General features: G+C 39.6%; 1 protein-coding gene across 1 annotated transcript in view; it reads right to left on the bottom strand.

Moving 5' to 3' along the window:
- TENM1 (teneurin transmembrane protein 1) overlaps positions 1–27,054 on the bottom strand; it is a 397,683-nt gene extending 370,629 nt beyond the window's left edge. The window contains exons 1-2 of the mRNA XM_037040336.1: positions 27,015–27,054; positions 26,134–26,380 (exon numbers count right to left, since the gene is read on the bottom strand). Of these exons, the coding sequence (XP_036896231.1) occupies positions 26,134–26,380; positions 27,015–27,054 (287 nt within the window). The remainder of the gene's footprint in view (positions 1–26,133; positions 26,381–27,014) is intronic.
- Between the last annotated feature and the right edge of the window lie 686 nt (positions 27,055–27,740).

Below are 27,740 nucleotides of genomic sequence, written 5' to 3'. Positions count from 1 at the left end.
AAAACAAATATGTTTTTCATAGTTCTGGAGGCTGCAAGTCCAGAATTAAGGTGCCGGCACCATTGGGTTTTGATGAAGGACCTCTTTGGGGTTGCAGACTGCCAGCTTCTCACAGTGTCCCCCTGTAGTGGCAAAGGCTAGGGAGAATCTGAGGTTTCCCTCAGAAGGGCATGAGGTTTTCAACACATGAATCTAAGGGAGATACAAACATCCAATCTGTAGAAGTGGTTCTAACCCAAATCACACTATGGAGCAGAGAAGTATCTAAACCCTCCAACTGAGGCTCCAGAGGGAAAGAAATGGGAAGAGGAAACGTGGAAGGAGAAAACTATCCATCTGAACAGGGGTTGAGTAATGTGAGCAGGTAGGGAAACAATTTGCCCTACCATTAATCTAAAAGCATATTTTTCAGATGGGGAGAAACTGGCCAACAGGGGACAAGTGGCAATGTCTGGAGGCATTTTTGGTTGTCACAACTGGGGGGGGGGTGTTGCTACTGGCATCTAGTGGGTAGAAGACAAGGATGCCTCTAAACATTTGGTAATACACAGAACAACCGACACAACAGTGAACTGTCCAGCCTGAAGTGTCATAGTGGCGAGGTAGCAAACCTTGGTCCAAAACCATTCCTCCTATTGGAACATGCAGTTTTGAAGTACTCAACGTCCCTATGGAGGGGGACCTGTCTCTCTTGAAAGACTTCTAGAAAGATTGTCTTTCTGGGCCCTTAAGGTCTTATCTTCTTCCCCAAGTTCACAGTTGTTCCTCTTTGGGGGCTATTTGCACTTGAGATTGGTCTATTATCCAAGCAAATACCCTGAATCCTAGGGCCAGAGAACATATACAACTCACTCATAATTGCCTCAAACATTTACCTTTGCTGACCAAAGAAGGAAATCTTCACAAGAAGAGGAGAATAGAAAACATTTTCTACTTTCAATTTTTAAAATTGCTTTTCAAATCATCCCTATCATGAACCTGTCATGAAGCATAAATCTAAACCTAAACTACTCATGACAACATGCAGAATATATAATAATCACAGCAAATGGGACATTAACTCCCCTCAGTTTAGGCCACCTAAGAAACAGTCAAATTCCACTTCATGCTGTGCTCTAAAGCTCAGTAACTATAATCCCATCTGAGCAACAGGAGAATTTGTGAACACCAGGCCTTCCTTTCACAGAATGGTTCTCTCTGGTTCCCTGCAGTGTGGACTCCAGAGCTCAAAACAAAATCTCATTGGTTCACTTTAATTATTCAGGGACAGCACAGGGAGATAAACAAGGTGAGGTCAACTTCAAGAGTATATAGAGACTTCATGCACTTCTCTGACCTCTTAAAATTACACCTATATTTTGCAAAAAAAATTAAACTTAAAATTATTTTCTTTCTGCATCATTGTCAATACTCAGAAAAAAAAACCCACCATGGATTCACAGGAGGCAGTATAAAAATGGCTGGTTGAATCTTAAACCCAGTTTAGATTGTATTTTTCTCTTTGAATAAGAAACATAAAATGAAGTTACATTTATTTTATACTAGTCAGAGACAGACAATATGAAAGAAAATATCAAAACAATTGTAGCTTCATAATGTGACCCAAAGCAAGGCAGATTTCTACCTAAGGTGGTATATCTTAAATCCTGTTTCATTTTTAAAGATTTTATTTGTTTATTTATTTATTTTTTAGACAGAGGGGAAAGGAGAGAGAAAGAGAGGGAGAGAAACATCAATGTGTGGTTGCCTCTTGAGCAACCTCAACTGGGGACCTGGCCTGCAACCCAGGCATGCGCCCTGACTGGGAATTGAACCAGCAGGCCTTTGGCTCGCAGGCTGGCACTCAATCCACTGAGCCACACCAGCCAGGGCTTAAAGTCCTGTTTCTATGAAAGGTTTTGTTCTTATATTCATTTATTTAACAAACTTTTGCTGAGCACGTATTGTTAATCAGGCAAAATGTAATCATAGTTTACTCTTGTATTGATCTAAGACTACTTCTTAACTATACTTGCCTGCCATTAATCACTAACCCGGTTGCAAAGGGGTATGTATTGTCTTCCTCATTTCCCCTGGGCTATTGGGAATTCTAAAGGAATCATGACTGTTCAACTTAAATCCATCTGACCTGTCTGGGGACCTCACCTAGAATTAGTAATCTAGCAATTAATTAGAAGCCAACTAACTGGAAAGCTCAATTGAGCAGGACATTTTCAGTGGAGGAGAAAATGATAAGAAGGCAAGCCACAGAATAACAGAGATAACAAAGCCAGAAAGGACCTCAAATAGCATTTACCTTTATTCCCTCGTCTGACTGTTGAGAAAAATGAGGTTGAGAGAAAGAAATAGCCATTTTCACAGTCACGCTTCTGTACAGTGGGAGAACTGGACTTGGACTCCAGATTTCTTACTCCAAACCCAGTGCTCTGTCAACTACTCACAGGAGGCCATCCAAAATTTTCAAAGGATATCCTGGGACTACTGGACACCTTGTTCACTTCACAATATCCTTTATACTTAGATTGTTGTTCAATAAAAAATCACATTCAAAATGATAACCCTGACACTCATTAAGATTTTGAATGAGAAAAAAATTAAATTATGATCACTTGGATTAAAATGGAAAGTAGATTCATATTTAAGAACGATTTGTGACAAGAATGACAATTTTTAAAAAGTTCTATTTAACCTTAAGCTAACCACCAAATCTAATTAACCAGAACCCCCAGTTTTCTGGGCATTTAGGCTCATCAGATTTTAATATAAATAGAATATAACCTAGATCATGTCTCTAGGCAGGGAAATTTCACTGAACTATAAATATTCACCGAGAGACAAAAAGGGATGACTTGCGGTTCTTTATATGGTTCTCTATATTTCAGAGACAAATTTTTATAGTGCAAAGAATACTGGAATGGTTGAGTGAAGACATGCACTTCAGCTCTAAGTCTTGTTCTAACTGCTGTATAAACACATTATTCAAATTTCCTAAGACCCAGTTTCTTTATATTTATATTTATATCAGGCACAGTTTCTCTCATGTCTACCTTTTAGGGTTTTTTAGTTTAAAACAAGATAATGAGCCCTGACTGGTGTAGCTCGGTGGATTGAGCATGGGCCTGTGAACCAAAGGGCCGCCAGTTCAATTCCCAGTCAGGGCACATGCCTGGGTTGCAGGCCAGATCCCCAGCGGGGGCCACATGAGAGTCAACCACACATCGATATTTCTCTAACTTTCTCCTTCCCTTTGCCTTTCTCTAAAAATAAATAAATAAATAAAATCTTTTAAAAAAGATAATAAGTGAAAGGACTTTGGACAATCAAAAGTTATACGTACATACTTACATATGTCTACATATGCATACATACATGCACCTATAATCTAAAATCTGAGTCTTTTGAAGATGACACATGATAAAAAGTACTTAGCTACAAGTATATATACTAAAAAGCAACCAGCCATGTTGCTATAAAGTTATTTAAGTTAAGGATAATATGCAGAACAGTAAATCACAAAATTTGAAAGATTAGACTGTCATAGATAAAACAAAACAATTATTTTAGCTGAAGGGTGGGAAAATAACAGATTGTGAATACTTTTTCCAGAGGAAAATCAATACTGAGGAAGTTAATATTATGCCACAAAAGGAAAGAATCAATGATATCTGTGGTTTTATGTTATATTTGATATTTTGATAGTTGAACTGGAAACAGTCATAAGTTAGCATTGATGTTCTCAATGCAAGCAAGCCATGTGCATACATGTCACTATTAAGTATCTTCATTAGTAACAGGGGACTGCCTAGTGTTTTGTGTATGCCAGATGGAGACAGGAAATCTAAATTACAATCTTAGGTTGGCCAATGATACCTGCTCGTTCTTAGGAATATGATTTATATTTGAGATCTAATTTTATTTTATTTTATTTTTCCCCATGTGATTTTTTAAAATTTATTTAATTATTTTTCAAGTACAGTTTTCTGTCTATTACTCCCATCCCACCCCCCATATTCCCCCCTCCCATTTCCACCCTTCTCAGTTGTTGTCCATGTATCCTTTATATATGTTCCTCTAAATCCCTCCAGTATTTCCCCTGAAATTCCCTCCCCTCTCCCCTCTGGTCACTGTCAGCCTGTTCTCTATTTCAGTGTCTTTGGTTATATTTTGCTTGCTTGGTTGTTTTGTTGTTTAGCTTCCTGTTAAAGGTGAGATCATATGGTATTTGTCCTTCAACACCTGGCTTATTTCACTCAGCATAATGCTTTCCAGTTCCATCCATGATGTTGCAAAAGGTAGGAGCTCCTTCTTCCTTTCCGCAGTATAAAATTCCATTGTGTATATGTACCATAGTTTTTTGATCCATTCATTTACTGATGGGCACCTAGGTTGCTTCCAACTTTTGGCTATTGTAAGTTGTGCTGCTATGAACATTGGGGTGCATAGGTTCTTTGGGATTGGTGTTTTAGGGTTCTTAGGACACAATCCTAGCAGTGGAATTGGTGGGTCAAAAGGCAGGTCCAATTTTAGTCTTCTGAGAAAATTCCATACTGTTTTCCACAATGGTTGTACCAGTCTGCAATCCCACCAACAGTGGACCAGAGTCCCCGTTTCCCCACACCCTCTCCAACATTTGTTGTTTATTGCTTTGTTTTTTTTCCTCCAATTTTTTTATTTAATTATTTTTCAAGTACAGTTTTCTGTCTATTACTCCCATCCCATCCCACCCCCCATGCTCCCCCCTTTTATTGCTTTGTTTATGATAGCCATTCTCACTGGTGTAAAGTGGTATCTCATTGTGGTTTGAATTTGCATCTCTGAGATCTAATTTTAAAAATACCTCCTCCTCTGGTACGAGATTTGCAAAGGCAAACTTCTGGCACCTAAGTGATGTGTTATTCCTCAAAGATGATGTTGCCATCAGCTGTCTGCCCTTGTTAAAGCCTGGCAATCTAGGAAGCCTGTCCCACTGTGTGGTAGCATGCTGTTTTCTTCAGCATTATGGGACTACCATTATAAGTTTCCTTATTCTTTCCCATTAAGGAGACTTGACCTCTAACTTGGTGTGTTGGTTTTGTTCTGTCAACCATATCGCCATCCTTGTGAGTACTGTATACTTTCTCACTGAATATAGTTCCCTCCTTTTTCCTTCCTCCCAATTTATATGAAAGTTTTCCCCGATTGAGCTTCCTCTCAATCTACTATTCTATTTCAGAAGAGTAGTCTCTGAAACCTTCTGTTTCCATTTTCTCACCTCTTAAAAATTCTTCAAACCCACTGCAGTCTAGCTTCAATCTCATCACTGTACTGAAATTGGCTGCTTAAAATTCAAGATGTCTGTAATTGACAGAATCAGTGGTCTCTTCTCATTCACACTCTATCTGACCCTTCTAGACATTTGAAAATCACGACCACTATGTCCTTGAAATTTTCTGCTCTCTTATTCTCCTCCATGATTACTTCTCAATCACTTATGCTGGCTTTTTCTCCTTTGTGAACTCCTCAGGTGTGTTCCCATGATTTGCTTTATAGTCTTTCTTACACTAAACTCTCCATCTAGGTCTTTCAACATTTCCTCCGTCGTTCATAAAAATCCAATCATTAGGCCCACTTATGAAATTCTTAATTATCTATGTCTATCATGAGCTCTGGAATCAGACAGAAGTAGGTTGGAACAGACTCCATTATATACTAAATAAGTAGTTACTTTGTTTCATATTGTTCAACTTCTGTAAGCCTCAGTTTTAAAAACTCTAAGTTGGTTTAAATATGATAACTTCGCATAATGTTTGCCACATAGTAAGCATTCAGTAAGTAATAGGAGAAAAATCTTTTTCTCTCTTTCTTCTTCTCATGGGACACAGATCTCTATTGTCAAATATCTATTGGATACTGGGTATTTCAAACTGAATGATCCACATAGCTATTTTAGTATTCCCCCCAAACCCTCATTAACTGCTTATACTAGCTAGTGTGTTTGATTTTAGAGATCTATGCCATCTGTAGCTCCCTCCTTAGTTATGCACTCTGTCCATCCATGTACCCCACAAAAATTTCATTGAACAATGTAAGCCAAACACTAAGAAATCAAAAGACAGCCCTGGCTGGTGTGGCTCAGTGGTTGAGTGATGGCCTGTAAATGAAAGGATCACTAGTTCAATATCCGATCAGGGCACATGCCTGGGTTGCAGGTCCCAGTGGGAGGTGCATGAGAGGCAACCACACATTAATGTTTCTCTTCTTCTGTTTCTCCCTCCCTTCTCCTCTCTAAAGTACATAATAAAATCTTTTTAAATTAAAAAAATAAACCAAAAGATATAATCTATTGCTCAAGTTGCAGCAGGGAATAAAGACAAGTAAATGAAATACCTGGAGTGGAAATACAAAATGAAATAAGGTCTTCACAGAAATATGCACAGGGTGCTATGAGACCACATATGAGGGAGAATGCTATGGAAGTAACTGTGGGAAAGTGTAGGCTGAAAAAGCAAGACACCTAAGAGTTATCTTTGACTCCTCTCCCCTTTCTCCCATATTATGTCTAGCCACACCATAGGCAATATTATTAGCCTCAATATGGTTAATATTTTAGGGTACAAGTTGTTCCCCCACTAGAATGTAAGCTCAATACAAGCAGAGATTTTTCTTGTTTTGTCTTCTGTTGCGGCCCCAGTAACTAGAACAGTGGCTGGTACATAGTAGGCATTCAACACAGATTTGTCAAAATCTGTTAAAACTTTCCTATGCCAGAATTAATTCACCATAGCATTTGTAATGAACCATTGTTCATTTAAAATATTAGCATTAAACATGTTATTATACCCTTAGATATCATAGCAAAAATTTTAATGGAATGAAGAAGCAGATGTTACTCTTCATTTGTTTATGTGTTCACCAAACAGAGCAATTATTTTTCAGTTTCCTGTCCTTTAAATGGAATACTCAGTACTGCACTTTGACAATTTTTGAAGTGATATTTGAAAGACCTGAAAACATAACCTGATCATATCTTTTGCTTATAAAGCTACAAACATTTTTATATTATGGAATTAATAAAGAACCAGCCAGATTCTCCCAAAGGGATATGTTTAGTAGCATGTCTTGCAAACACACACACACACACACACACACACACACACCCCTCTCTGTAGAAAATATGGTGAATAATTGACAGGAAATAATTTTTTGCTACTTCAAATATATTTCATGCTTTTAGTAAAATATAACAGACAACTGTCTATTAACTTGACATGACAATGAAAATACTTATTATGAATAACTGGATAAGTAACTTTGTAGTCAATGAAGTTGTTAAGAACTAGTTTCTCTCTTCATCAAACCCACATATTTCTGTTTTTAAATATTCAGCCTAGGAGAGGGAAGTATACATGATGAGGGAGGGAAAAATGATTGGTAAACAGAGTGTCCTATAATTTATTTTTTGTTTGCTATACTCCTTAGTTCATCAAGCATCTCATTTTTACAAATTCTGTAAAACATCTGTCTAGATTCACATTTGAATTGCTAAATAAATCTTCTCTATATTAAAACCAGACTTTAGCTCACCTATGGTGAAATCTCCTATCTGTATAAAATAAAACACATGATGTTTGCCTATGGTTTTTATTCTGAAATGAAACTGAGAATAGTCCATTCCAAAGCATTTTTAAAAATAATACTACCACCAAAGTGACTAGGGACTATATCACAATAATCTCCAAACTACTGCCCTTCGTTGCCTAAGCACAACAGACTATTACAGATATATTTTTACTCTCAATATGTAGAATATATTTTTAAAGATTTTATTTATTTATCTTTAGAGAGGAAGGGAAGGAGAGAAATATCAATGTATGGTTGCCTCTCATGAGTCCCCTGCTGGGAACTGGCCTGCAACCCAGGCATGTGCCCTGACTGGGAATTGAACCACGATCATGTGGTTCGCAGGCCCGTGCTCAATCCACTGAGCTACACCAGCCAGGGCTCAATATGTAGAATATATTTTTATAGCCACAGGATTCTCCTCCATGTAAACTGAACAATTTCCGCATCCATCATTTGACGTAAGCTTAAAAACTTAGTTGATTCTTGTTCATCTGTAGTAAACAGAATGAGTAGGTCATAGACTAGTTCTGCAAAGTCTATTTTCTTTCTTAAAAAGAATCTTCACATCTGTGGCTAAAGACAGATTTCTCTAACCCCAGTGCTATTTAGGGATTAAAGCATGAGATATTGTTGAATCTAAAGACTGAATATGTATATTTTGAGCTTTTTTTCTCTAGTCATTATTGAAGGAAAACATTACGTCTCTAAGTCTATTTTTCCATTGCAAATGTCCTAAGCAGGGAAACTACCTACAAATGTTAGGTAGATTTTAGTAGTACTATATAATAAAGAGTCTAACCACCACTGGGGAACTTACTTTTATGTGTGAGTATTTAAAGAGCATTAGCCATAGATCTTTAAATCGCTGCCATCACCACTTCCAAATGATTCTTATTTTCCCAAGATAGACACTAGCTCTAGAATTCTGGTCACAAGTGCTGGTCATGTAGATCTCATTTCTTTTTCCATTTCTTGCCAACACCTCCTCCACCAATGGCCTTGGCTATTCCTTCATAAAAATAACCCTTTGACTCTACTTAACTGTTACATTGGTCTAAAGCCAACAAGGGTAGTTAGCCACAGCCATCTCTGCCAGAATATGCTAAAAATCGATGAAGATAGTTGCTACCCACTCTTCTGACCAGGCATGACTCCTTTACCCAGTTCTGATTTGTATTTGGGTGTTGAAGTAGATATGTGAACAGTAACTTCTGGTTTTCTCTAGTATTGAATACCACAGCAAGATCTTTAAGTAAAATTCATTTTGGTGACTAGAGCATGGTTAATGTCCATCATCACTGAGAGCAGCAGATCAAGCAAAGTTAGTAAGAGTCTAGGGTCAACACTTGGCCAAAAATTCCAAATGAGTAAGTGTATCGATTAAACTGAGTTGGGACTTTGAATCGGGGACAGCAAAGAGAATAATTAAGGGAAACCAAAAATGGGTGTAATTCCACTTCACAATGAATTCATATGAAGAGGTGGAGGAGCTAATAGACCTGGCCCAGTACTCTGCAGGAAGTGGCTAAGTTTGACATCCCGATAGAAAAGAGAGACCAATACAGAAAGGAAAGCAGTAAGTGACCCTTCTGAGAAGCTCCAATGGAGCAAACAGCAGTGCCAAGGAGATGGAGATGGACGAAACATGACAGAGGGAGGGCAGAAAAGGGGGAGGAAAAGAAAATGAAAGTGTAAATTAAGTGTGATATCCAAAATAAAAAAAAAATCCTTGCAACTACTTTCTGAAGCAGTTGAATCCTATTAACCCATTTTTTAGGTCAGGAAACGGAGGTTCAGGTATGTTCAATGATTTGCCCAGGAACATACAATTAATAAGGAGCAGAACTGAGCCTCAAATTGCATCAGCTGGTTTCCACCATCCAAACTCTTAGCCGCTTTTAGCAGCTTTTATGAAGAAGACACAACAGGATAGCTTTGGGATTGAGGTGTATTCCATAGGGAGGGGAAAGAGACTTTCTGGAGAAGAACTACAGAATCAGAGGATGTGAGAACTGTAGCAATCCAAGGATGGGTGTCTTGGTAAGGAATGAGAATATGGTAATTTAACACCAGGAATTTCAGGATGAAATTTAGATTTCTGGCTTGTAGCTTTGAAATTATGGGCTTTTGGTTCCAGAATTATTACCTCTTATTAGTATTAGAAGAAACTTATTTGCTCACAGTATATATAGCCAGCCTAGTAAGAGGGCTTCAGTTGAAAATGGAGGAAAAGGGAAAGGAAGAATAGGAATAATAGTGCCTAGTATTACTTAAATGAATAACTGGTGACTGTGAATGACTCTGAGTGCAATACGCTCTTCTTATAACATCCTTTCTTTCATTTCTAACATAATGCCTCCTCATGATTTTAGATCAAAATGATTTTTAGGCCATTTTTGCAGGGAAATTTCCACCTTCCCTTTTCTAACTACCTCAACACTTCTGTTATCACTATTCCCCCCATCTGGGTTAGGTCTACTACCTTCAAGAATTTCTACCATGGAATAACTTTAATAAAGCACTTATCAACTTATCATGCTATTGTTATTGATTTCACTTGGACTTCCCTACCATAGCAAATGGTTGAATGTGAAGACCTTGGATCTACAGCTTGGGGTCAAAATCTGATGTGGATCTGCTACTTCCCACCTGTGGGATTTTTCAAAGTTCCTTAATCCCTCCACCTCAGTTTCCTCAACTGTCAGCGAGGAAGGTGACACTAACAACACCTACTACATGGAGTTATTGACTAAAACAATTGGTTAATAAGGGTTTACAACCCTGTTTGGAATGTAGTGATGGTGTATATTTAGGTACCATTATTTTTACTATTGGACTAGCCCCTGAGTCTTCTGAGTACAGGGACTCTCACTCCTCAGAGTAGCTGCAGCGCACAATGAACAACCAGTAAATGCTTTGCTGAAAGCCTCCCTGTGCAGGACATGCTCAATAATCCACAGACTGGTAGGTATATGTAAATACTGGATGTTTTTAGAGCCTGTTAAAGATAATGTACTCTCTGAACTGTAGTGACTCTAAATTTCTATCCTTTAGAGCAGGGCAGTGCCCGGTTCCTATATTGAAAATAATAAAATTTATTGCACATTTTCTTCGTGCCCAGCCCCGAGCAGACATTTTACATATATTTTCTCATTCAGTTCTCAAAACAACCCCACAAGGTAGGGTCTGTCATTTTCTTCACGTAAGAGATGGAGAAACTGAGGCCCATTAGAAGCTCAGTAATGTGTCCAAGTTCACAACCACATAAGTAGCTTAGCCCATGGCTACTTAAGCATGTATGCTTAACACATCACCCCGACCCCCATCTCCATCTTTGACAATATGCCCATCTTTCCAGGTTGTGAAAGACATCCCCTTCATCCCACCCTAAAAGAGATAATTCAGACATTGGAAACATAAACAGAAGTCTTAGAGGAGGAGCCAGAAAGGCTGATTCTGAGTGAGGAAGGGCTCATGGCAGGACATGTACCTGAATGTATTAGGTAGTCTGGGCATTGTTTCTATGAATGACAAACATCCAAAAGCTGTTCTGGAGATTTATTGCAGAGTAATCTTACAAAGTCTCACAGATATGTGACATCAAAACCTAGGAGAGGGAATGGTTCTGATAATTTGAATTTGCTGGTTGTTATACATGGAATATTTGCATCTCCTCCTCCCCGCCTTCAAATGTTGAAATCTAATCCCCAGTGTGATAGTAAAGGGAGTAGAGCCTTTGGGAGGTGATTAGGTCATGAGGATGGAGCCTTCATAATTGGGACTAGTGCCCTTACAAAGGAGACTCCTAAGAGCTCCCTCACCCATTCTACAATGCAAGGACACAGGGAGAAGATGGCAGTTTATAAACTAAGAAGTAGGTTCTCACCAGATGCCAATTTTGCCAGTGCCTTGATCTTGGACTTTTCAGACTCCAGAACTGTGAGAAATAAGTGGTTGTGTTTAATCCACCCAATATTTGGTATTTTGGTTATAACAGCCAAACAGACTAATACACTGGTGAAAGAGTATATTCTTTAAAAGCACACTAAGAGAGGAAGTGAAATAATGTGTATTTTTACTTGGGGGAAATCATGAATATAAGAGTAGAAACATCTTTAATTAGATGAAGACAGAAATAGAAAGAGACAAAAAGTAGAGTCGTTTCTTGTGTATTATTATTGCTATTATTATTCTAACATTTGAAGTGCTTACTGTGTGCCTGGCTGATCTAAATACACTGCAACCATTAACTCATTTACTCCTCACAATAGCCTTATGAGTAGGTGTTACTATCACCCTTATGTTAAAGATGAGAAAACTGAGGCATGGCAATCTACGTAATATGCCCAAGGTCAAACAGCTAATAGATTGTGGGTTGGGAAGTCTACAATAAGCCTTTTGGCCAGATAGAGGACATGGATGCTCATTTCTAACACAGACCACAAAAGTGTCCTAAGAATAGTGTAGTAAACATGAATGCTTTCAATTCCACGGACATCCACTAGGCTTATCATTTAACCAAAGGCAAATAGATGACAAGTCCCCAACTTCCCTGGTTGATGACTCTACCTCCCAGAAGGCAGGGAAAATGATAAGGAGACCTGCTTCTCTCAATGACTCAAAAAAGATAAACCGGGAAGTTGAAGGTCATAGATACCTTTACATTTAAACAACCATATTAACATTGAGTCCCTAAGTATATTATGAAGCAAAACTCCTAGACTTTAGGAAAGTAGTTTGGTAACATGAAGTAGGTAAAATCCCATGTCCTGAGATACTTCGAAACAGGAGATGAAATGAGTGGATCAAGAAATGGTGGTACATTTACACAATGGGATACTACACAGCAGAAAGAAAGAAAAGAGCTCCTGGTCTTTGCAACAGCATGGATGGAACTGGAGAGCATTATGCTAAGTGAAATAAGCCAGGTGGTGAAAAACAAATACCATACGATCTCACCTTTAAGTGGAACCTAATCAACAAAACAAACAAGTGAGCAAAATAGATACAGAGATATTGAAATAAAGAACAAACTGACAGTAACCAGAGGAGAGGGGGGAGGGCGATAACAGGGGAAAGAAGAGAAAGGGTCATCAAGGAACATGTATAAAGGACCCATGGACAAACCAAAGAGGGTAAGGATTAAGGGTGAGAGGTGGGAGGTCAGAGGTGGGGGTGGGTAAGGTGGGGAAAAGTAGTGGTGGGAAAATGGAGACAACTATATTCAAACAACAATAAAAATGATAAAAAAATTTAAAAGGAGATGAATTAAAAGTTGGAAAGGGTTGTTACCTATTGAAACCTGTGTGCCTGTACTGGGTGCTCACCATTCAATTTAGGTTTCTAAAGAATTTATACAATAAATTACTCAGCCATAAAAAGGAATGAAACCTTATCATCTTTGAAAACATGCATGGACCTAGAGGTATCATGCTCAGTGAAATAAGTCAGTCAGAAAAAGACAAATACCACATGATTTCACTTATATGTGGAATCTAAAGAACAGAAACAAACAAAATTGAAACAGATTCATTGACACAGTGAACAACCTGATGGTTACCACAGAGCACGGGGTTGGGAGACTAGTTGTGTGGGGCCAGGTGGGCACTGGAAATATCAAGAGAATATTCTATAAAGTATATGATTGTCTAACCACTACACTGTATACCTGAAACTAATGCGAAATGATACTGAATGTAAAATGTAATTAAAAAATAAAATTTAGAAACATAACATGTACCAAAACAAAGGGATGAAAATCAAAGATAAATAAATGTAAGAGAGTATGGTGAAAATAATGCCAAGAAGCCACATACCCCAAGTGAGCCTGAAGCTTGCCAAAAACTGCTACGATGACCGAAGAGTTTTGGTTTGTTTTGATAAAGGTGTGCTTTGAGCAAGAAGACCAAGGATAGCACAGATGTGCACCTCATGCAATGTTCCTGGAGATCAGGGAGGCTTTCTCAATGACTAATTTTTTGTGTGTATGAAAAAGAAAGTGGAAGGTGGGGGATGCATAGGGCAGGGGAGAATAATGTGTAGTAAACGGGAATGGCTGTAATTGAACAACAATAAAAAATGAAAAAGGAACTATCGACTTCAAAGGGTTAAAATAATGATCAATATATGGGAATCAAAGCCTAAGATAGGCAAAGTGTCAGAGGAAGGCACTCAACTGTTGTAAATGAATTAGAATTATATCTCAGAGTGGTGAGAAATCTTGCTGATTGGATTACCTAGTCATAGTAGCTAAAGTTTCAAGACTGTGCTATAGTGAAATGTGTCAGAAGAAACGAGATAGCATATATTGACTTTGGTTTTCAAAAGGCACGAGAAACCCATGGGCTCCTTAGATCAGATGAAGAAACATCATGTTGACTGAGTGCAAAATTCTGGAATAGGTTATTAAAAGGATGATTTATAAGTACTTAGAAAAAAGTAGTACCCATGAGAAGGCAGCATAAATTCTCTAAGAGCAAGTCACGTAAGACAAATCTCATTTCATTTCTATTTTTGACATGGTGATTGGATTGGCAGATCAGTAAAAACATATGCATTCTGTATCTGGAGATCAGCAAGGCTCTTGACAAGGTCTCTCATGATATGCCTGTGAACAAGATGGAGAAATGTGGGCTGTATGTTAGTAAAAGAATGCTGCCTGATGGAAAAATGTCAACCTGCAGGGCGGTTCCAGTGGCATGCCACAGAGCTCTTACATTCATCTTGCCATACAAACCATTTTTAAGAATGACTTACATAAAAATCAAGAAAGTATACTTAACAAACCTACAGATGACATAGGCATGATAGCAATACTATGCAAATACTTTGTAGGGCAGAATTAGAATGCAGCTACATCTCTACAAGCTAACAGGATGAACTCAAATTAGGTAAAAATCAACCCTCTAAACTTATTTCCACCTGCACTCTGCCCTCATCCCAAACACACAATTTAAAATAGCTTCAATTATATAATTATGGATTAAATAAAATGTGGCCTTAGCCTCAGAACTTGTTAAAAAGTTTGAAGAGTTTAGTTAACAAGCATTCTTGATGCATATCAGTGATGCATTGGGCCACCAAAAAGACCCCAATATTGAAGTGGACAGCATTAACAGGAATATGCAGTTAGATAAAGGGTCACAACTGAATGTTGGCTATTCCTAAAGGAGTCAATCCAGGTGATTGTCTGAGAAGAGTTCCACTGAAGGCACTTCAGATCCACTCCCAGCTTTGCTCAAGGGGAGGCCAGCCACGACTCTGCTGGTGCTTTTGTAAATCACAGGACATTTCTCTCCTCTAGCCTCAGCTGACTGAGGGAATAACTGATAGGGCTTGCCAAGAAACTGAAAGGCAGCCTGGTACAAAAGAGATGAACTGGGCTCATTGAATTCCCTCTCTCAGGTTTTTGAACTGAAGGGGAGCTGAATTTGACACCCCAAAGTATACCTCTAGCATATTTATTATTTTAGGTTGGTTATTTTTAAGAAACAGCAGACACAAAGAAGCTCTGAAAACCCAGTAGAAGTTACCCTTTGTAAGAGGCATTTACACGTACAAGGGAAATCTCCCTTTGTAAGGGTGTCTCCCTCTCTATACCAGGGAGACAAGAATGACGCAGTCTCCAGAGATTCTTAGCAATGGAGGCGGCATAAGGATGCTACCCTTGTTCACTGTACTTTTCCTGATAATCTCCCATAAGTGGGATATTATCAACCCACTCCTAACATCTTTCTTTTGTCATTATCTAAAGATGGTATTTAAGATAATGGCTTGGGCCATTTTAGCAAGTTATTCCATTTTCGCTGGTCTTACCTGTGTATACAGGAGGTATACATGTTATTAAACGTCTGTGTATTTATCCTTTGTTAATCTTTTATTATACAGTGGTTTCCACCAAGAATCAATAAGAGGAAAATAATTTTCCATTCCCTACAAAACGTAGCATTAGCAAGAAAATTAGGCAGTTACCAATGAAACATTGCAGCTGAGGGGGGATGGACTGATAGGTGCCAGGAGGTACAGTGGGGGGTCATGTGGTACTGCAGAAAGCAGACACTGTTATGACAAAGGAGAATATATGTGGTAGTACACTACTGGGCAATGAAAGACACAGAGAGGGCCAAGAATGCAGACAATTGCCAAGTCATATTAGTGCCGGAGATCTCCAGGCCTTACCTGCCATGGGAGTTGACCAAAATTTCCTGGGTTCTCAGAAACTGCTCATATACTTACAAAGACATTTGCAGCTACTCCAGGCAACCTGAATGACCTCTGCTCCTTTGAACCAAACAGCCTGATAAGAACCCACATATATGTTCAGCCTTGGCCAGGACACTTCAGAAGTAGTTTGGACAAACTGGAGTGTGGGACTGGAGTGCAGAGGCCAGGATGAAGGATTTGAAACCAGTTAACGAGAGGAACAGCTGAAGGATCAGGGGAAGCATTAAGCTCGAAGAAGAATCAGGAATAGTAAAGGGCTTTCAGGTGTGAGAGGGATTTATTCCCTCTCCTAGATCTATTTATTCTGTCTCTGAGATCTGGGAGAAATGGACAGAGGCATGGTCTCATGGAACAGACTGACAGCTGTCAGAGGGGAGGGAGGGACTGGATGAAAGAAAGTGAAGGGATTAGCCAAAGAACACATGCATGGCCCAAGGGTAGGGACAGCAGTGTGGTGATGGTGGTGGGTTGCTGGGTGGAGATGAGTGAAGGTGGGGAAAATAGGGACACGTCTAGTAGTGTCAACAATAAAAATAAAGTTTAAAGAGAGAGATGAGAGATTTTGGTGCAAGAAGAACATGCCAGTAGTCGTTTGAGATGATATAACATGTCTAAGGAATGAGTCACTTCCCTATTCTGGAGATATTTAAGCAGAGACAGATGACCATTTATTTGGGTGATGATATTTCCTTTGTGTTGTATGAGGCTTTACAATGTATGAGGCACTCTCTGCTGCAGTAGCTTGATCTTCCAAACAACCTGTTGGGACAGGCCTTTTGATACTCATTTTTACAGATGAGGCAGCTGAGCCTCAGACAGGTTATGTTACACAGTTCATGAATAATGTCAGGACACCCAGAGTTACCTTTGATTGAGTACACATGAAAACATTTTTAAAAATCTGTTTGGAAGATCCTACCTACCTAATCAGGCTAATAGGTTTTCTAGGTTTTTTTCCCCCCTTTAATTTATCTTTGTGTCCCTGACCAGCATGGCTCAGTTGGCTGAGCATTGTCCCACAAAACAAAAAGTCATTGGTTCAATCCCCAGTCAGGGCACAGGCCTGCATTGTGGGTACAGACCCCAGTGCCGGGGAGATACAAAAGGCAACCGATCGACGTTTCTCTTTCGAATTGATGTTTCTCTCCCTCTCTTTCTCCCTCCCCTCCCCTCTCTCTAAAAATAAATAAATAAAATCTTAAAAAATTCATCTTTGTGATGCTGAATATATCTTCAAATATACTAAAAAGGTACTCTTGCTCAGGCTCACATGAAAGCTTATGTTCTTCTCTGCGTCTTATGAAACTGAGAACAATTAATACATTCCTTGCATAGATACAGAAGGTCCGTGGGTGCAGTTTGTACAAACATGCCTAGATGTACATTTCAAATACGAATAGTTTTCTCTCTCCATTTGTCTCAGCTCATTGCCCACCCTCCTTTCAGATTTCCTGTTATTTGGCCTCTTACAGGGAAGGAGTGTATTTGCTCGTCAGGATTGCTAGTTAGCCAGATTGCCCCAGTATTTCCTTAGCTCTTTATCACTAAGACCTGAAAAGGAATTAAAAGAAAAATGTGTAAATCAGCACTGTTAGTGAAAGTTCCTTCAAGATATACTGAACATCAGTCTCTGCTTTGTTCACTTTCTTCACCACCCTGCCTTCAATTAAAAAAATATAAAACAATACAAAAACCCTATCACTAGCGTAGTTCTAATTGGGTTATCTTATAGGTGCTGAGTGCTATATTTTTTCTTGGGAGACAGCAGCAATATCACTTTATAAAACTATGTAATCTAGTATGTGATGAACGATACCGAGTTTCCTGGATTTGGGCCAAAGTGCTTTCACTAGGTTGGTAGTGACATATTCTGTGATGCCATAGCTGGCATTTAGCTTAATATGCTGCTTAGGAAACAAATAATCAAATTCTAACGTGGGTTCATTAGTCCTCCCCTTTCGATTCCAGTTCCCAGCTATTGGGACAGAAATTGATCAGAATTGACACCAGATGTTGCTTATGAAGTGATATATTATACCCATTGTTTATATACAAATATATTTAGGAAAAGCTTTGGTGGTATATCGAAATAAGGCACACAAAAGACAAGGGGAAGTTGTTCAGTTTATATGATAACAGAATACTATGTTTTATTAGGTAGTGGTTTTCTATGTTAGTAGAAGGTTGTAATTTTCAATTTAAGATTGTGATTAGAAATGATGAACAATTTCTCAGTTAATTGCATCTAGTGCTAAAATATATTATGGTCACGGGACCTGGAGCCGTGGGGAAAGAGAATTATAATCACATGACCAAAACTTGAGGAGTGAATATGGAAACCTAAATTCATGAAGTAACAGAAAAATAGGGGCAAACTTCTTTGTTCAGATGACCAAACTGCATCCCAAGGGCAGAATCAAGTTTTTAAAATTACACATGAAACTGGAGACCACATGGAGAGTTATCAGTGGTAGTGGCAGAGAGAGGGGGAAAAGGTACAGTGAAAAAGTAGCATAAATGGTAGGTAGAAGATAGACAGGAGGAGGGTAAGAATAGTATGGGAAATGTAGAAGCCAAAGAACTTATATGTATGACCCATGGACATGAACTAAAGGGGGAATGCTGGTGGGAGGCAGTATGCAGGGTGGAGGAGAATAAAGCGGGGAAATAGAACAACTGTAATAGCATAATCAATAAAATATATTTTAAAAAATAATAAAATTACACATGGGCTTCCAATTCATGAGGCAAATGTTTTTAAAAAAAATATTTGAGAGAAGGGAGAAAATGGTGGCGGAGTAGGATGGAGCGACTCCAGTTCTCGTACCCCTGGGAGAAAATCCTGGCAGATTTACTGAAGAACAGTGCAATCAATTCCCCAACCAACAATTCCCCAGCATTTATGAAAATAAGAGGCCAGGGATAGCGACGAACCAGACAGCTACAGGTCGTTGGGGTCTCAGGGACGCGAGTAAGGACCAAGGCGGCCAGGCCTGCGGCAGCCATTGGCCGGCGCGTAAAGACCTCGGAGCCGCAGCTGCCGCAGCGGTCGGGGCCCAGAGGCTTCCGCCTGCACCCAGCAACAGGGGCGTCTGCCACAGAGGACTCATCCAGACCCCGGCACCTGTGAGTAAAGACAAAAGTGGCAGTGGCAGGGCCGGCTGCCCTCGAGAGCCAGGCACCCCAGAGTAAAGTCAAAAGCAGCAGCGGCAGGACCAGCAGCCATTGGCCGGTGTGTAAAGACCTCGGAGCTGCTGCTGCTGCTGCTGCAGCTCCCAGGCCCCAGAGGCTTCTGTCTACGGCCAGCATCGGGGTATCTGTCACAGAGGACTCATTGGGAGCCCAGAACCTGTGAGTAAAGACAAAAGTGGCAGCGGCAGGGCCGGCTGCCCTCGGCCAGCCTGTAACGCCTCGGAGCCGCCGCTGCCGCCACATTAGAGGTGTAGAGGCTTCCTACTGTGGCCAGTGCCATAGAGGACTCATAGGGAGCCCGGCACCCAGTGGAGCTTTGGGCCGGCTGTGGGGTCCTTGGAAGAGCTGGCTCCCTCCCTCACCATCTAGGCGGGGCTGGGTGGCAGAGACCTGTCTGCCTAAGTGTGCAGGGAGGGTGGCAAGGACAGGGGGCCATGTTCAGTTGTGATCTCTGTGGTCGCCAGCCCACCAGCCTGCAAGCCCAGGAAATTTGAGAGGAGCATTGTCCTAACCAGTCAGGTTGGGGATTGGGCTGGGCTGAGAGGCACGCTTTCTGGAGAAGTTTTTACTGGAAAGTGGACTGAGGTGCTCTCCTGTGAAAGCAGCTTGACTTGCTTCTCACGCAGCCACAGGACTGAGAAGGACCAGTACCAGATCCCATGGGACCCAGGCAGCCTGTCGGGTGGGCGGGCGCCCGCACTCCAGTCTGGTAGCCTGGCTGGTGTGCAGGTGTGCGCCTGGGCCTACAACCCAGCCCACAGAGGGGTCCTGCTGAAACCAGAAAAACCGGATTGGACAGTTTGAAACCAACAAGGGAGGATTTTTTTAAACTTTATGTAAACTTTTTTTAAACTTTTTTTCAGTAATTGTATATTTTTAAAATTTTATTGTTGCTGCATTTTTCAGTACTCTGTTCCTCTCCTTTCTTTTTTCCTGTTTTACTCCTTCTTCCTTTCACCCAAAAATTACTGCTTTTTCCTCACTTCTCTTGCCCTTTTTTTGAATATTTGTTTCTTTGTTTCTTTGTTGCTTTCTATACCACTGTAAATACTTCACAACACATCTCTCGGGTCTTAGCCCACTTTACAGGTTCCTGAATTCTATTAATGTAGGGATTAACTCTACTTACTCACACGCTATGCCTATTTAGTATTCTTTACTCTCACCTAACTTCAAAATCTGACCATCTGCAACCTCACTGCTTTCTAGATACAACTCACAAGCCTTCCCTCCCCAACAAGAGAATTATCTTTGGTCTATCCTTTCTTAAAAGTGGCAAATTGGGTTGAAGATTACAGTTAACACTATATATATATAGCCTAAAGATCTTCTATCTCTTCTCTACCAGCTGTGACTGTAAATAACATAAAGTATTCTCCTGCTGTCATAAACCATTTTGCCTCCCCCTCCAACTGATCACACACACAAAGAAAGGAGTAGGTGGAAGCAGAGAACATCAAGATACCTGCAGTGGAGACTGCACCACTGAATTTCACAGGTATTCCACCACAGAAGTTCACACCATAAACCTAGGGAGTCAGAACAGATCAATTTAAGAAGCTGAGGCTAACAAGAAGAGTCTCATAAGCAATGGGAAGACAAAGAAACAATGCCTAAATGAAAGAAAAGGTATAAGTCTCAGAAATAATGTCTGATGAAAGAGAGGCAAGTCAGCTATCAGATATTGAAGTCAAAGCACTAGTTATCAGGAAATTCAAAGAGCTCACAATGAGCTACCAGAAACTAGAGGGGAGCTACCAGACACTAGAGGGGAGCTACAATGAGCTCTCCACAAACTATATCAACATGAAAAAGGAAATAGAAACTATCAGCAAAGGCCAAGAGGAAATGAAGAATACAATTTCAGAACTGAAGAACACAGTAGAAGGAATGAAAAGCAGGATCGCCGAGGCAGAAGATCAGATCAGTGAGTTGGAGGACACAGTAGAAAGAATCTCCCAGAAAGAGCAAGAAAGGGAAAAGAGGCTCAAAAAGATTGAAGAGGGACTAACAGAAATGCAAGATAATATGAAACGTAATAATATCTGAATAATAGGAATACCAGAAGGAGAAGAAGAAGAACAAGGGATAGAAAACCTATTTGAAAGAGTAATGATGGAAAATTTTCCTAATTTGATGAGAGAAAAAGTTACACGAATCCAGGAATCACAGAGAGTCCCATTCAAGAGGAACCCAAAGAGGCTCACTTCAAGACACATCATCATTAAAATGTCAAAATTCCAAGACAAAGAGAGAATCTTAAAGGCAGCAAGGGAGAAAAAGGAAGTAACATACAAGGGAGCCCCAATAAGGTTAGCTACTGACTTCTCAATGGAAACACTCCAAGCAAGAAGAGAATGGCAAGAAATATTTCAAGTAATGAGAACCAGAGGCCTACAACCAAGGCTGCTTTACCCAGCAAGGCTCTCAGTCAAGATAGAATGCCAAATAAAGAGCTTCCAAGAAAAAAGAAGTCTAAAAGAATATGCCTCCCCCAAACCAGCTCTACAAGAAATACTAAAAGGACTGCTTTAAGAAAAGGAAGGAAAAGAGAGAGACAGAGAGGAAGTGTGGTACAAAAATGGCAATGAATAAGTACCTATCAATAATAACCTGAAATGTAAATGGATTAAATGCTCCAATGGAAAGACATAGAATAACTGAATGGATAAGAAAGCATGACCCACACATATGCTGCCTACAGGAGACCCACCTCAGGTCAAAAGACCATCACAGACTTAAAGTGAAAGGCTGGAAACAAATTTTCCAAGCAAGTGGTCAAGAAAAAAAAGCCGGGGTAGGAATTCTCATATCAGACAAAATAGACTTCAAAACAAGGGCCATAAAGAGAGACCCAGAAGGTCACTTCATAATACTCAAGGGACGAATCCACCATGAAGACATTAACATCATAAATATATATGCACCCAACATAGGAGCACCCAAATACATAAGAAAAATCCTAGAAGACTTCAAGAAAGATATTGACAGCAACACAATTATAGTAGGGGATTGTAACACCCCACTGTCAAAAATGGACAGATGTTCCAAACAAAATATCAACAAAGATATAGCTGCACTAAACAATGCCCTAGATGAAATGGACTTGACTGATATATATAGAGCCCTTAATCCCAAAGAAGCTAAATACATATTCTTTTCAAATGCACATGGAACATTTTCAAAGATAGACCACATGATAGGACACAAAATGAGCCTCAACAAATGCAAGAAAATTGAAATCACACCAAGCATTTTCTCTGACCACAAGGGACTGAAATTAGAAATCAACCCCACAGGAAAAAAACCAAAACACCCCAAATCATGGAGACTCAATGGTATGATATTAAACAACGAATGGGTCAAGATTGAAATTAGGGAAGAAATCAAAAAGTTTCTGGAAACAAATGAAAATGAACTCACAACAACTCAAAACGTATGGGACATGGCGAAGGCAGTCCTGAGAGGGAAGTTCATAGCAATACAGGCTTACCTAAAGAAAATGGAAACATTTCAAACAAACAACCTAACCTGACGCCTGCAAGAACTCGAAGAACAACAACAAAGACAGCCCGGAGCAAGTAGAAGGAAGGAAATAACCAAGATCAGAGCAGAATTAAATGACATAGAGACTAAAAGCACAATTTAAAGGATCAATGAATCTAGGAGTTTGTTTTTTTAAAAGATAAGCAAAATAGACAAGCCTTTAAGTAGGCTCATCAAAAAAAGAAGAGAGAGGACCCAAATAAACACAATCAGAAATGAAAGAGGAGAGATTACAACTGATACCACAGAAATAGAAGGAATTGTAAGAAATTACTATGCAGAATTGTATGCCAAGAAATTTGAAAACCTAGGTGAAATGGACAAATTTCTAGAAAAATATAATCTTCCAAATCTCAATAAAAAAGAAACAGAAAACCTGAACAGGCCAATAACAGCAGATGAAACTGAAGAAGTAATCAAAGAACTCCCATCACACAAAAGCCCTGGACCAGATGGTTTCATAGGAGAATTCTACAAAGCTTTGAAGGAAGAGCTAACCCCTATTCTTCACAGACTATTCCAAAAAATCCAAATGAAGGGAAAACTTCCAAACTCTTTTTATGAAGCCAGCATCATCCTAATTCCAAAGCCAGATAGAGACACAACAGAGAAATAAAACTTCAGGTCAATATCGCTGATGAACATAGATGCTAAAATCCTCAACAAAATATTGGCAAATTGCATCCAACAATGCATTAAAAAGATCATACACCACGACCAAGTGGGATTCATCCCAGGGATGCAAGGATGGTTCAGTATCCACAATCAGTAAATGTAATACACCACATAAACAAAAGCAAGGACAAAAACCACATGGTCATATCAATAGACACGGAAAAAGCTTTTGATAAGGTACAATATCCACTTATGATAAAGGCACTCAGAAAAGTGGGAATAGAGGGAGCATTCCTCAATATAATAAAGGCCATATATGAAAGACCTACAGCCAACATCATACTCAATGGGCAAAAACTAAAAGCTTTTCCACTAAGATCAGGAACAAGACAAGGTTGTCCACTTTCGCCACTTCTATTTAATATAGTATTGGAAGTTTTAGCTTCAGCAATTAGGCAAGAAAAGGAAATAGAAAGCATTCAAATTGGAAAGGAGGAAACAAAACTGTCATTGTTTGCAGATGACATGATAGTGTACATGGAAAATCCTATAGACTCTACCAAAAAACTGCTCGAACTAATAAATGAATTTGGCAAAACAGCGGGATACAAAGTCAATATCCAGAAATCAAAGGCATTTTTGCATACCAACAATGAAGCAGCAGAAGCAGACATCAAGAAAAAAATCCCATTCGATATAGCAAAAACAAAAAAAAATATATCTGGGAATAAATCTAACCAAGGAGGTAAAAGACCTGTATGCAGAAAACTACACAACACTGAAGAAAGAAATCAAGGAAGACACAAACAAATGGAAACATATACCATGTTCATGGATTGGAAGAATTAACATCATCAAAATGTCCATACTACCCAAAGCAATTTACAGATTCAATGCAATATCTATTAAAGTACCAATGGCATATTTCACAGACATAGAACAAACACTTCAAAAATTTATATGGAACCATAAAAGACCCCGAATAGCAGCTGCAATGTTGAGAAAGAAGAACAAAGTAGGAGGGATCACAATACCTGATATCAAACTGTATTACAAGGCCACTGTAATCAAAACAGCGTGGTAATGGCATAAAACCAGGCACATAGACCAATGGAACAGAATAGAGAACCCAGAAATAAACCCAACTCTCTACAGTCAATTAATATTCGACAAAGGGGGCAGTAACATAAAATGGGGTAAAGATAGGCTCTTCAACCAATGGTATTGGGAGAACTGGACAGCTACATGCAAAAAAATGAAATTTGAGCACCATCTTACACCATACACCAAAATAAGTTCAAGGTGGATAAAAGACTTAAATATAAGCCGTGACACCATTAAAGTCCTAGAGGAGAACATTGGCAGGAAAATATCAGATATTTCACACAGCAACATTTTTATTGATATGTCCCCTAGGGCAAGGGATATAAAGGAAAGAACAAACAAATGGGATCTCATCAAAATAAAAAGCTTCTGCGCAGCTAAAGAAAACAGTATCAAAATAAAAAGACAACCAACTGTATGGGAAAACATTTGCCAATGATACCTCAGACAAAGGTTTAATCTCCAAAATATACAAAGAACTCACAGGACTTCACTCTAAGAAGACAACTAACTCAATTAACAAATGGGGAAAGGACTTGAACAGACACTGCTCCAAGGAATACATACAGAGGATCCAGAGACACATGAAGAGATGCTCAATATCACTTGTTATCAGAGAGATGCAAATTAAAGCCACAATGAGATACCACTTTACACCAGTGAGAATGGCTAGCATAAACAAAGCAATAGACAACAAATGTTGGAGAGGGTGTGGGGAAAAGGGGACTCTGGTCCACTGTTGGTGGGATTGCAGACTGGTACAACCATTATGGAAAACAGTATGGAATTTTCTCAGAAAACTATTGGACTTGCCTTTTGACCCAGCAATTCCACTGCTAGGATTGTGTCCTAAGAACCCTAAAACACCAATCCCAAAGAACCTATGCACCCCAATGTTCATAGCAGCACAATTTATGATAGCCAAGAGTTGGAAGCAATCTAGGCGCCCGTCAGTAAATGAATGGATCAAAAAACTATGGTACATATACACAATGGAATTTTATGCTACAGAAAGAAAGAAGGAGCTCCTACCTTTTGCAACATCATGGATGGAACTGGAAAGCATTATGCTGAGTGAAATAAGCCAGGTGTTGAAGGACAAATACCATATGATCTCACCTTTAACAGGAAGCTAAACAACAAAACAAACAAGCAGGCAAAATATAACCAAAGACACTGAAATAGAGAACAGGGGGACACTGACCAGAGGGGAGAGGGGAGGGAATTTCAGGGGAAATACGGGAGGGATTTAGAGGAACACATATAAAGGATACATGGACAACAACTGAGAAAGGTGGAAATGGGAGGGTGGGGGGAGCAAGGGGGTGGGATGGGATGAGAGTAATAGAAAACTGTACTTGAAAAATAATTAAATTAAAAAAATAAAAATTAAAAAATAATAAAAAAGTATTTGAAGGAGAGTGAGTTTTCCAAAGAATCCCATAAAAAATGACATCCCGTAGAATGTCAACTATCACTGTTCCTCCAATTGCATTGGATTTTTCTGTAATGTTGCAGTTTCTTAAAACAAGGGATAATTAATTGCTTTTTAGCAGTTTGAGGATGCAATGATAGGTTTTGCTTCCTATGTTTTTGAGGGTATCTGCATGTGGGCTGTTTATGCATGTGTGCCTTCATCTTTTCATGTGTATTGATGCTTTGGTTTGTGTCTGCTGGCGTGCCTGGATGGAGATGTGTGTGCCTGTGTACACATCTGTGCTTGCGGAGGGATCTGCATCTCTGTCCCTTTGTGTGTCTCTGCACATATGTACTGTGAGATGAGTCTCCGCACCCAGGGAATCATCCTCTGCTAATCTGTAAGTTTAGTGGGATCAGTAATAGTTTAAGTACCTGGTCTCCAGTGGGATGTTGCTGTTCAAGACCCAGCTGTTATGCAGATGAACTGAATCCTGTGTACTGGTTGGAGGAGCAGGAGCAGGAGCAGCTGGGCTTGGCTGGCTGCGGGTAGTCATTGATCTCCTCTGAAGAGAGTCTGCTACAGGAGGTGGCTTCCTGGCACAGGTGCAGGCATGAGGAGGTGGCGGTGGTGGTGGCAGGGGTCTGAAGGTGAACTGGTTGTGTGGGCTACTCTGCATTTCTAAAGAGGAGAGAAGAAAAACACAAAATAGAGACTTACTTTCCCACTCCGCAGCCAGGAAAACACAGCTTGTCAGACTTCAGATTTCGGAATAATATAACCTGTGAGGTATGGGGTAAAAATGTCACTTGACTTTCAAAAACATGTGCCCACATGCTCATGAAATGTAAAACATTCACAGCTGCATTTACATGTAAATTTTACAGGGCTATTGCAGCTAAAAACTAAATGAGACCGCCTCACACAATTTGTCATAGTTTCTGCTACTGAGCAAATAAATCATCAACGAGACATGAAGTTACAGAACAGAAGTGAGCTGATTTCCATCAGTTGCAAAAATCTCACTTCAGAAAATACCAGCGGAAGACACGAATTTATTGCAAGGAAAATCATTCAACACTTCCGATAAAACTATAAGGCCGCTTTCTGGCTTACCTCAAAAAAGGATGCTAGCCTGCCTGCACAGGAGCAAATCCATACTTCAGAAAAGGAGCTCACAAGTGTGTAACTCAACTGTGTGAAGATAATGTCTTTGCCAGCCCCCCTAGTCAAAGTGCTACTTGTAAAAACAGGTGAAAAGGAGTTTGGTCACATTATGAGGTATATTTCCATGGTCATGCAAAGCAGTCTGTACCTTGAGCACCCATGTCACACCTTTCTAGGAGCTCTGCCATGTTAGCAGCAGCTTAGGCAGCAGGGATACCATTTTTTTCTGCCTATTGCAGACAGGGCAGTATGGGACAGTAGTCCTCAGACTTTTGTTGTTGTCGTTGTTTGGTATTTTGCCACTGTTTTCCTGGCAAGCCCAAGTAAAGTCAGTGAGCTCAAGTTTGGCCCATGAGAAATACTCCCAATTAAATCCATTTGAAAAGAAATTGCTATCATAGGTGATAGTCACCTCTCTTCCACAGAAGAAACACACTAGATATCAAGTGATTGCTTGCCCCAGCAACAGGTTCTGGATAAACTCTGCAGACTGCATGACTTTGCCCCACTTCCCAAATGACTGAGAGTTAAAAAGCAGAAAAGTGCCAGAGGCTTTTGATGCCTAGCAAAGGGCTCGGCTGGTTTGTGGGGAGACATACTTTGCAGTGGCTGATCACAGAAAAAAAAAACACTTCTTTCAGTCCTTCCATTTTAAACTTGATTTTTGAACAGGCTGGTATGGTTTTCATATTTAAAAACAATACTAGTGCCCCAAGAGCATGACAAATTCTTGTCTATGCTCTCTAGTATAGGTGGCTCTCCTTTTAAATCAACTTGCTATATGAAACATGGAATTGTGCAAAAGATAGACAGGGAGTGGAGGAGAAATCATTCATTTTATATAAAGAATTCCTTTAAATAGTTAGCTAACCTT

This window comes from Sturnira hondurensis, unplaced genomic scaffold, assembly GCF_014824575.4.
Source record: "Sturnira hondurensis isolate 20B ecotype Veracruz unplaced genomic scaffold, ASM1482457v3 Scaffold0002633, whole genome shotgun sequence".
NCBI lineage: Eukaryota > Metazoa > Chordata > Mammalia > Chiroptera > Phyllostomidae > Sturnira > Sturnira hondurensis.
Note: the sequence above shows the minus strand (reverse complement) of the source record. Positions and strands in the feature narration are given on the sequence as shown.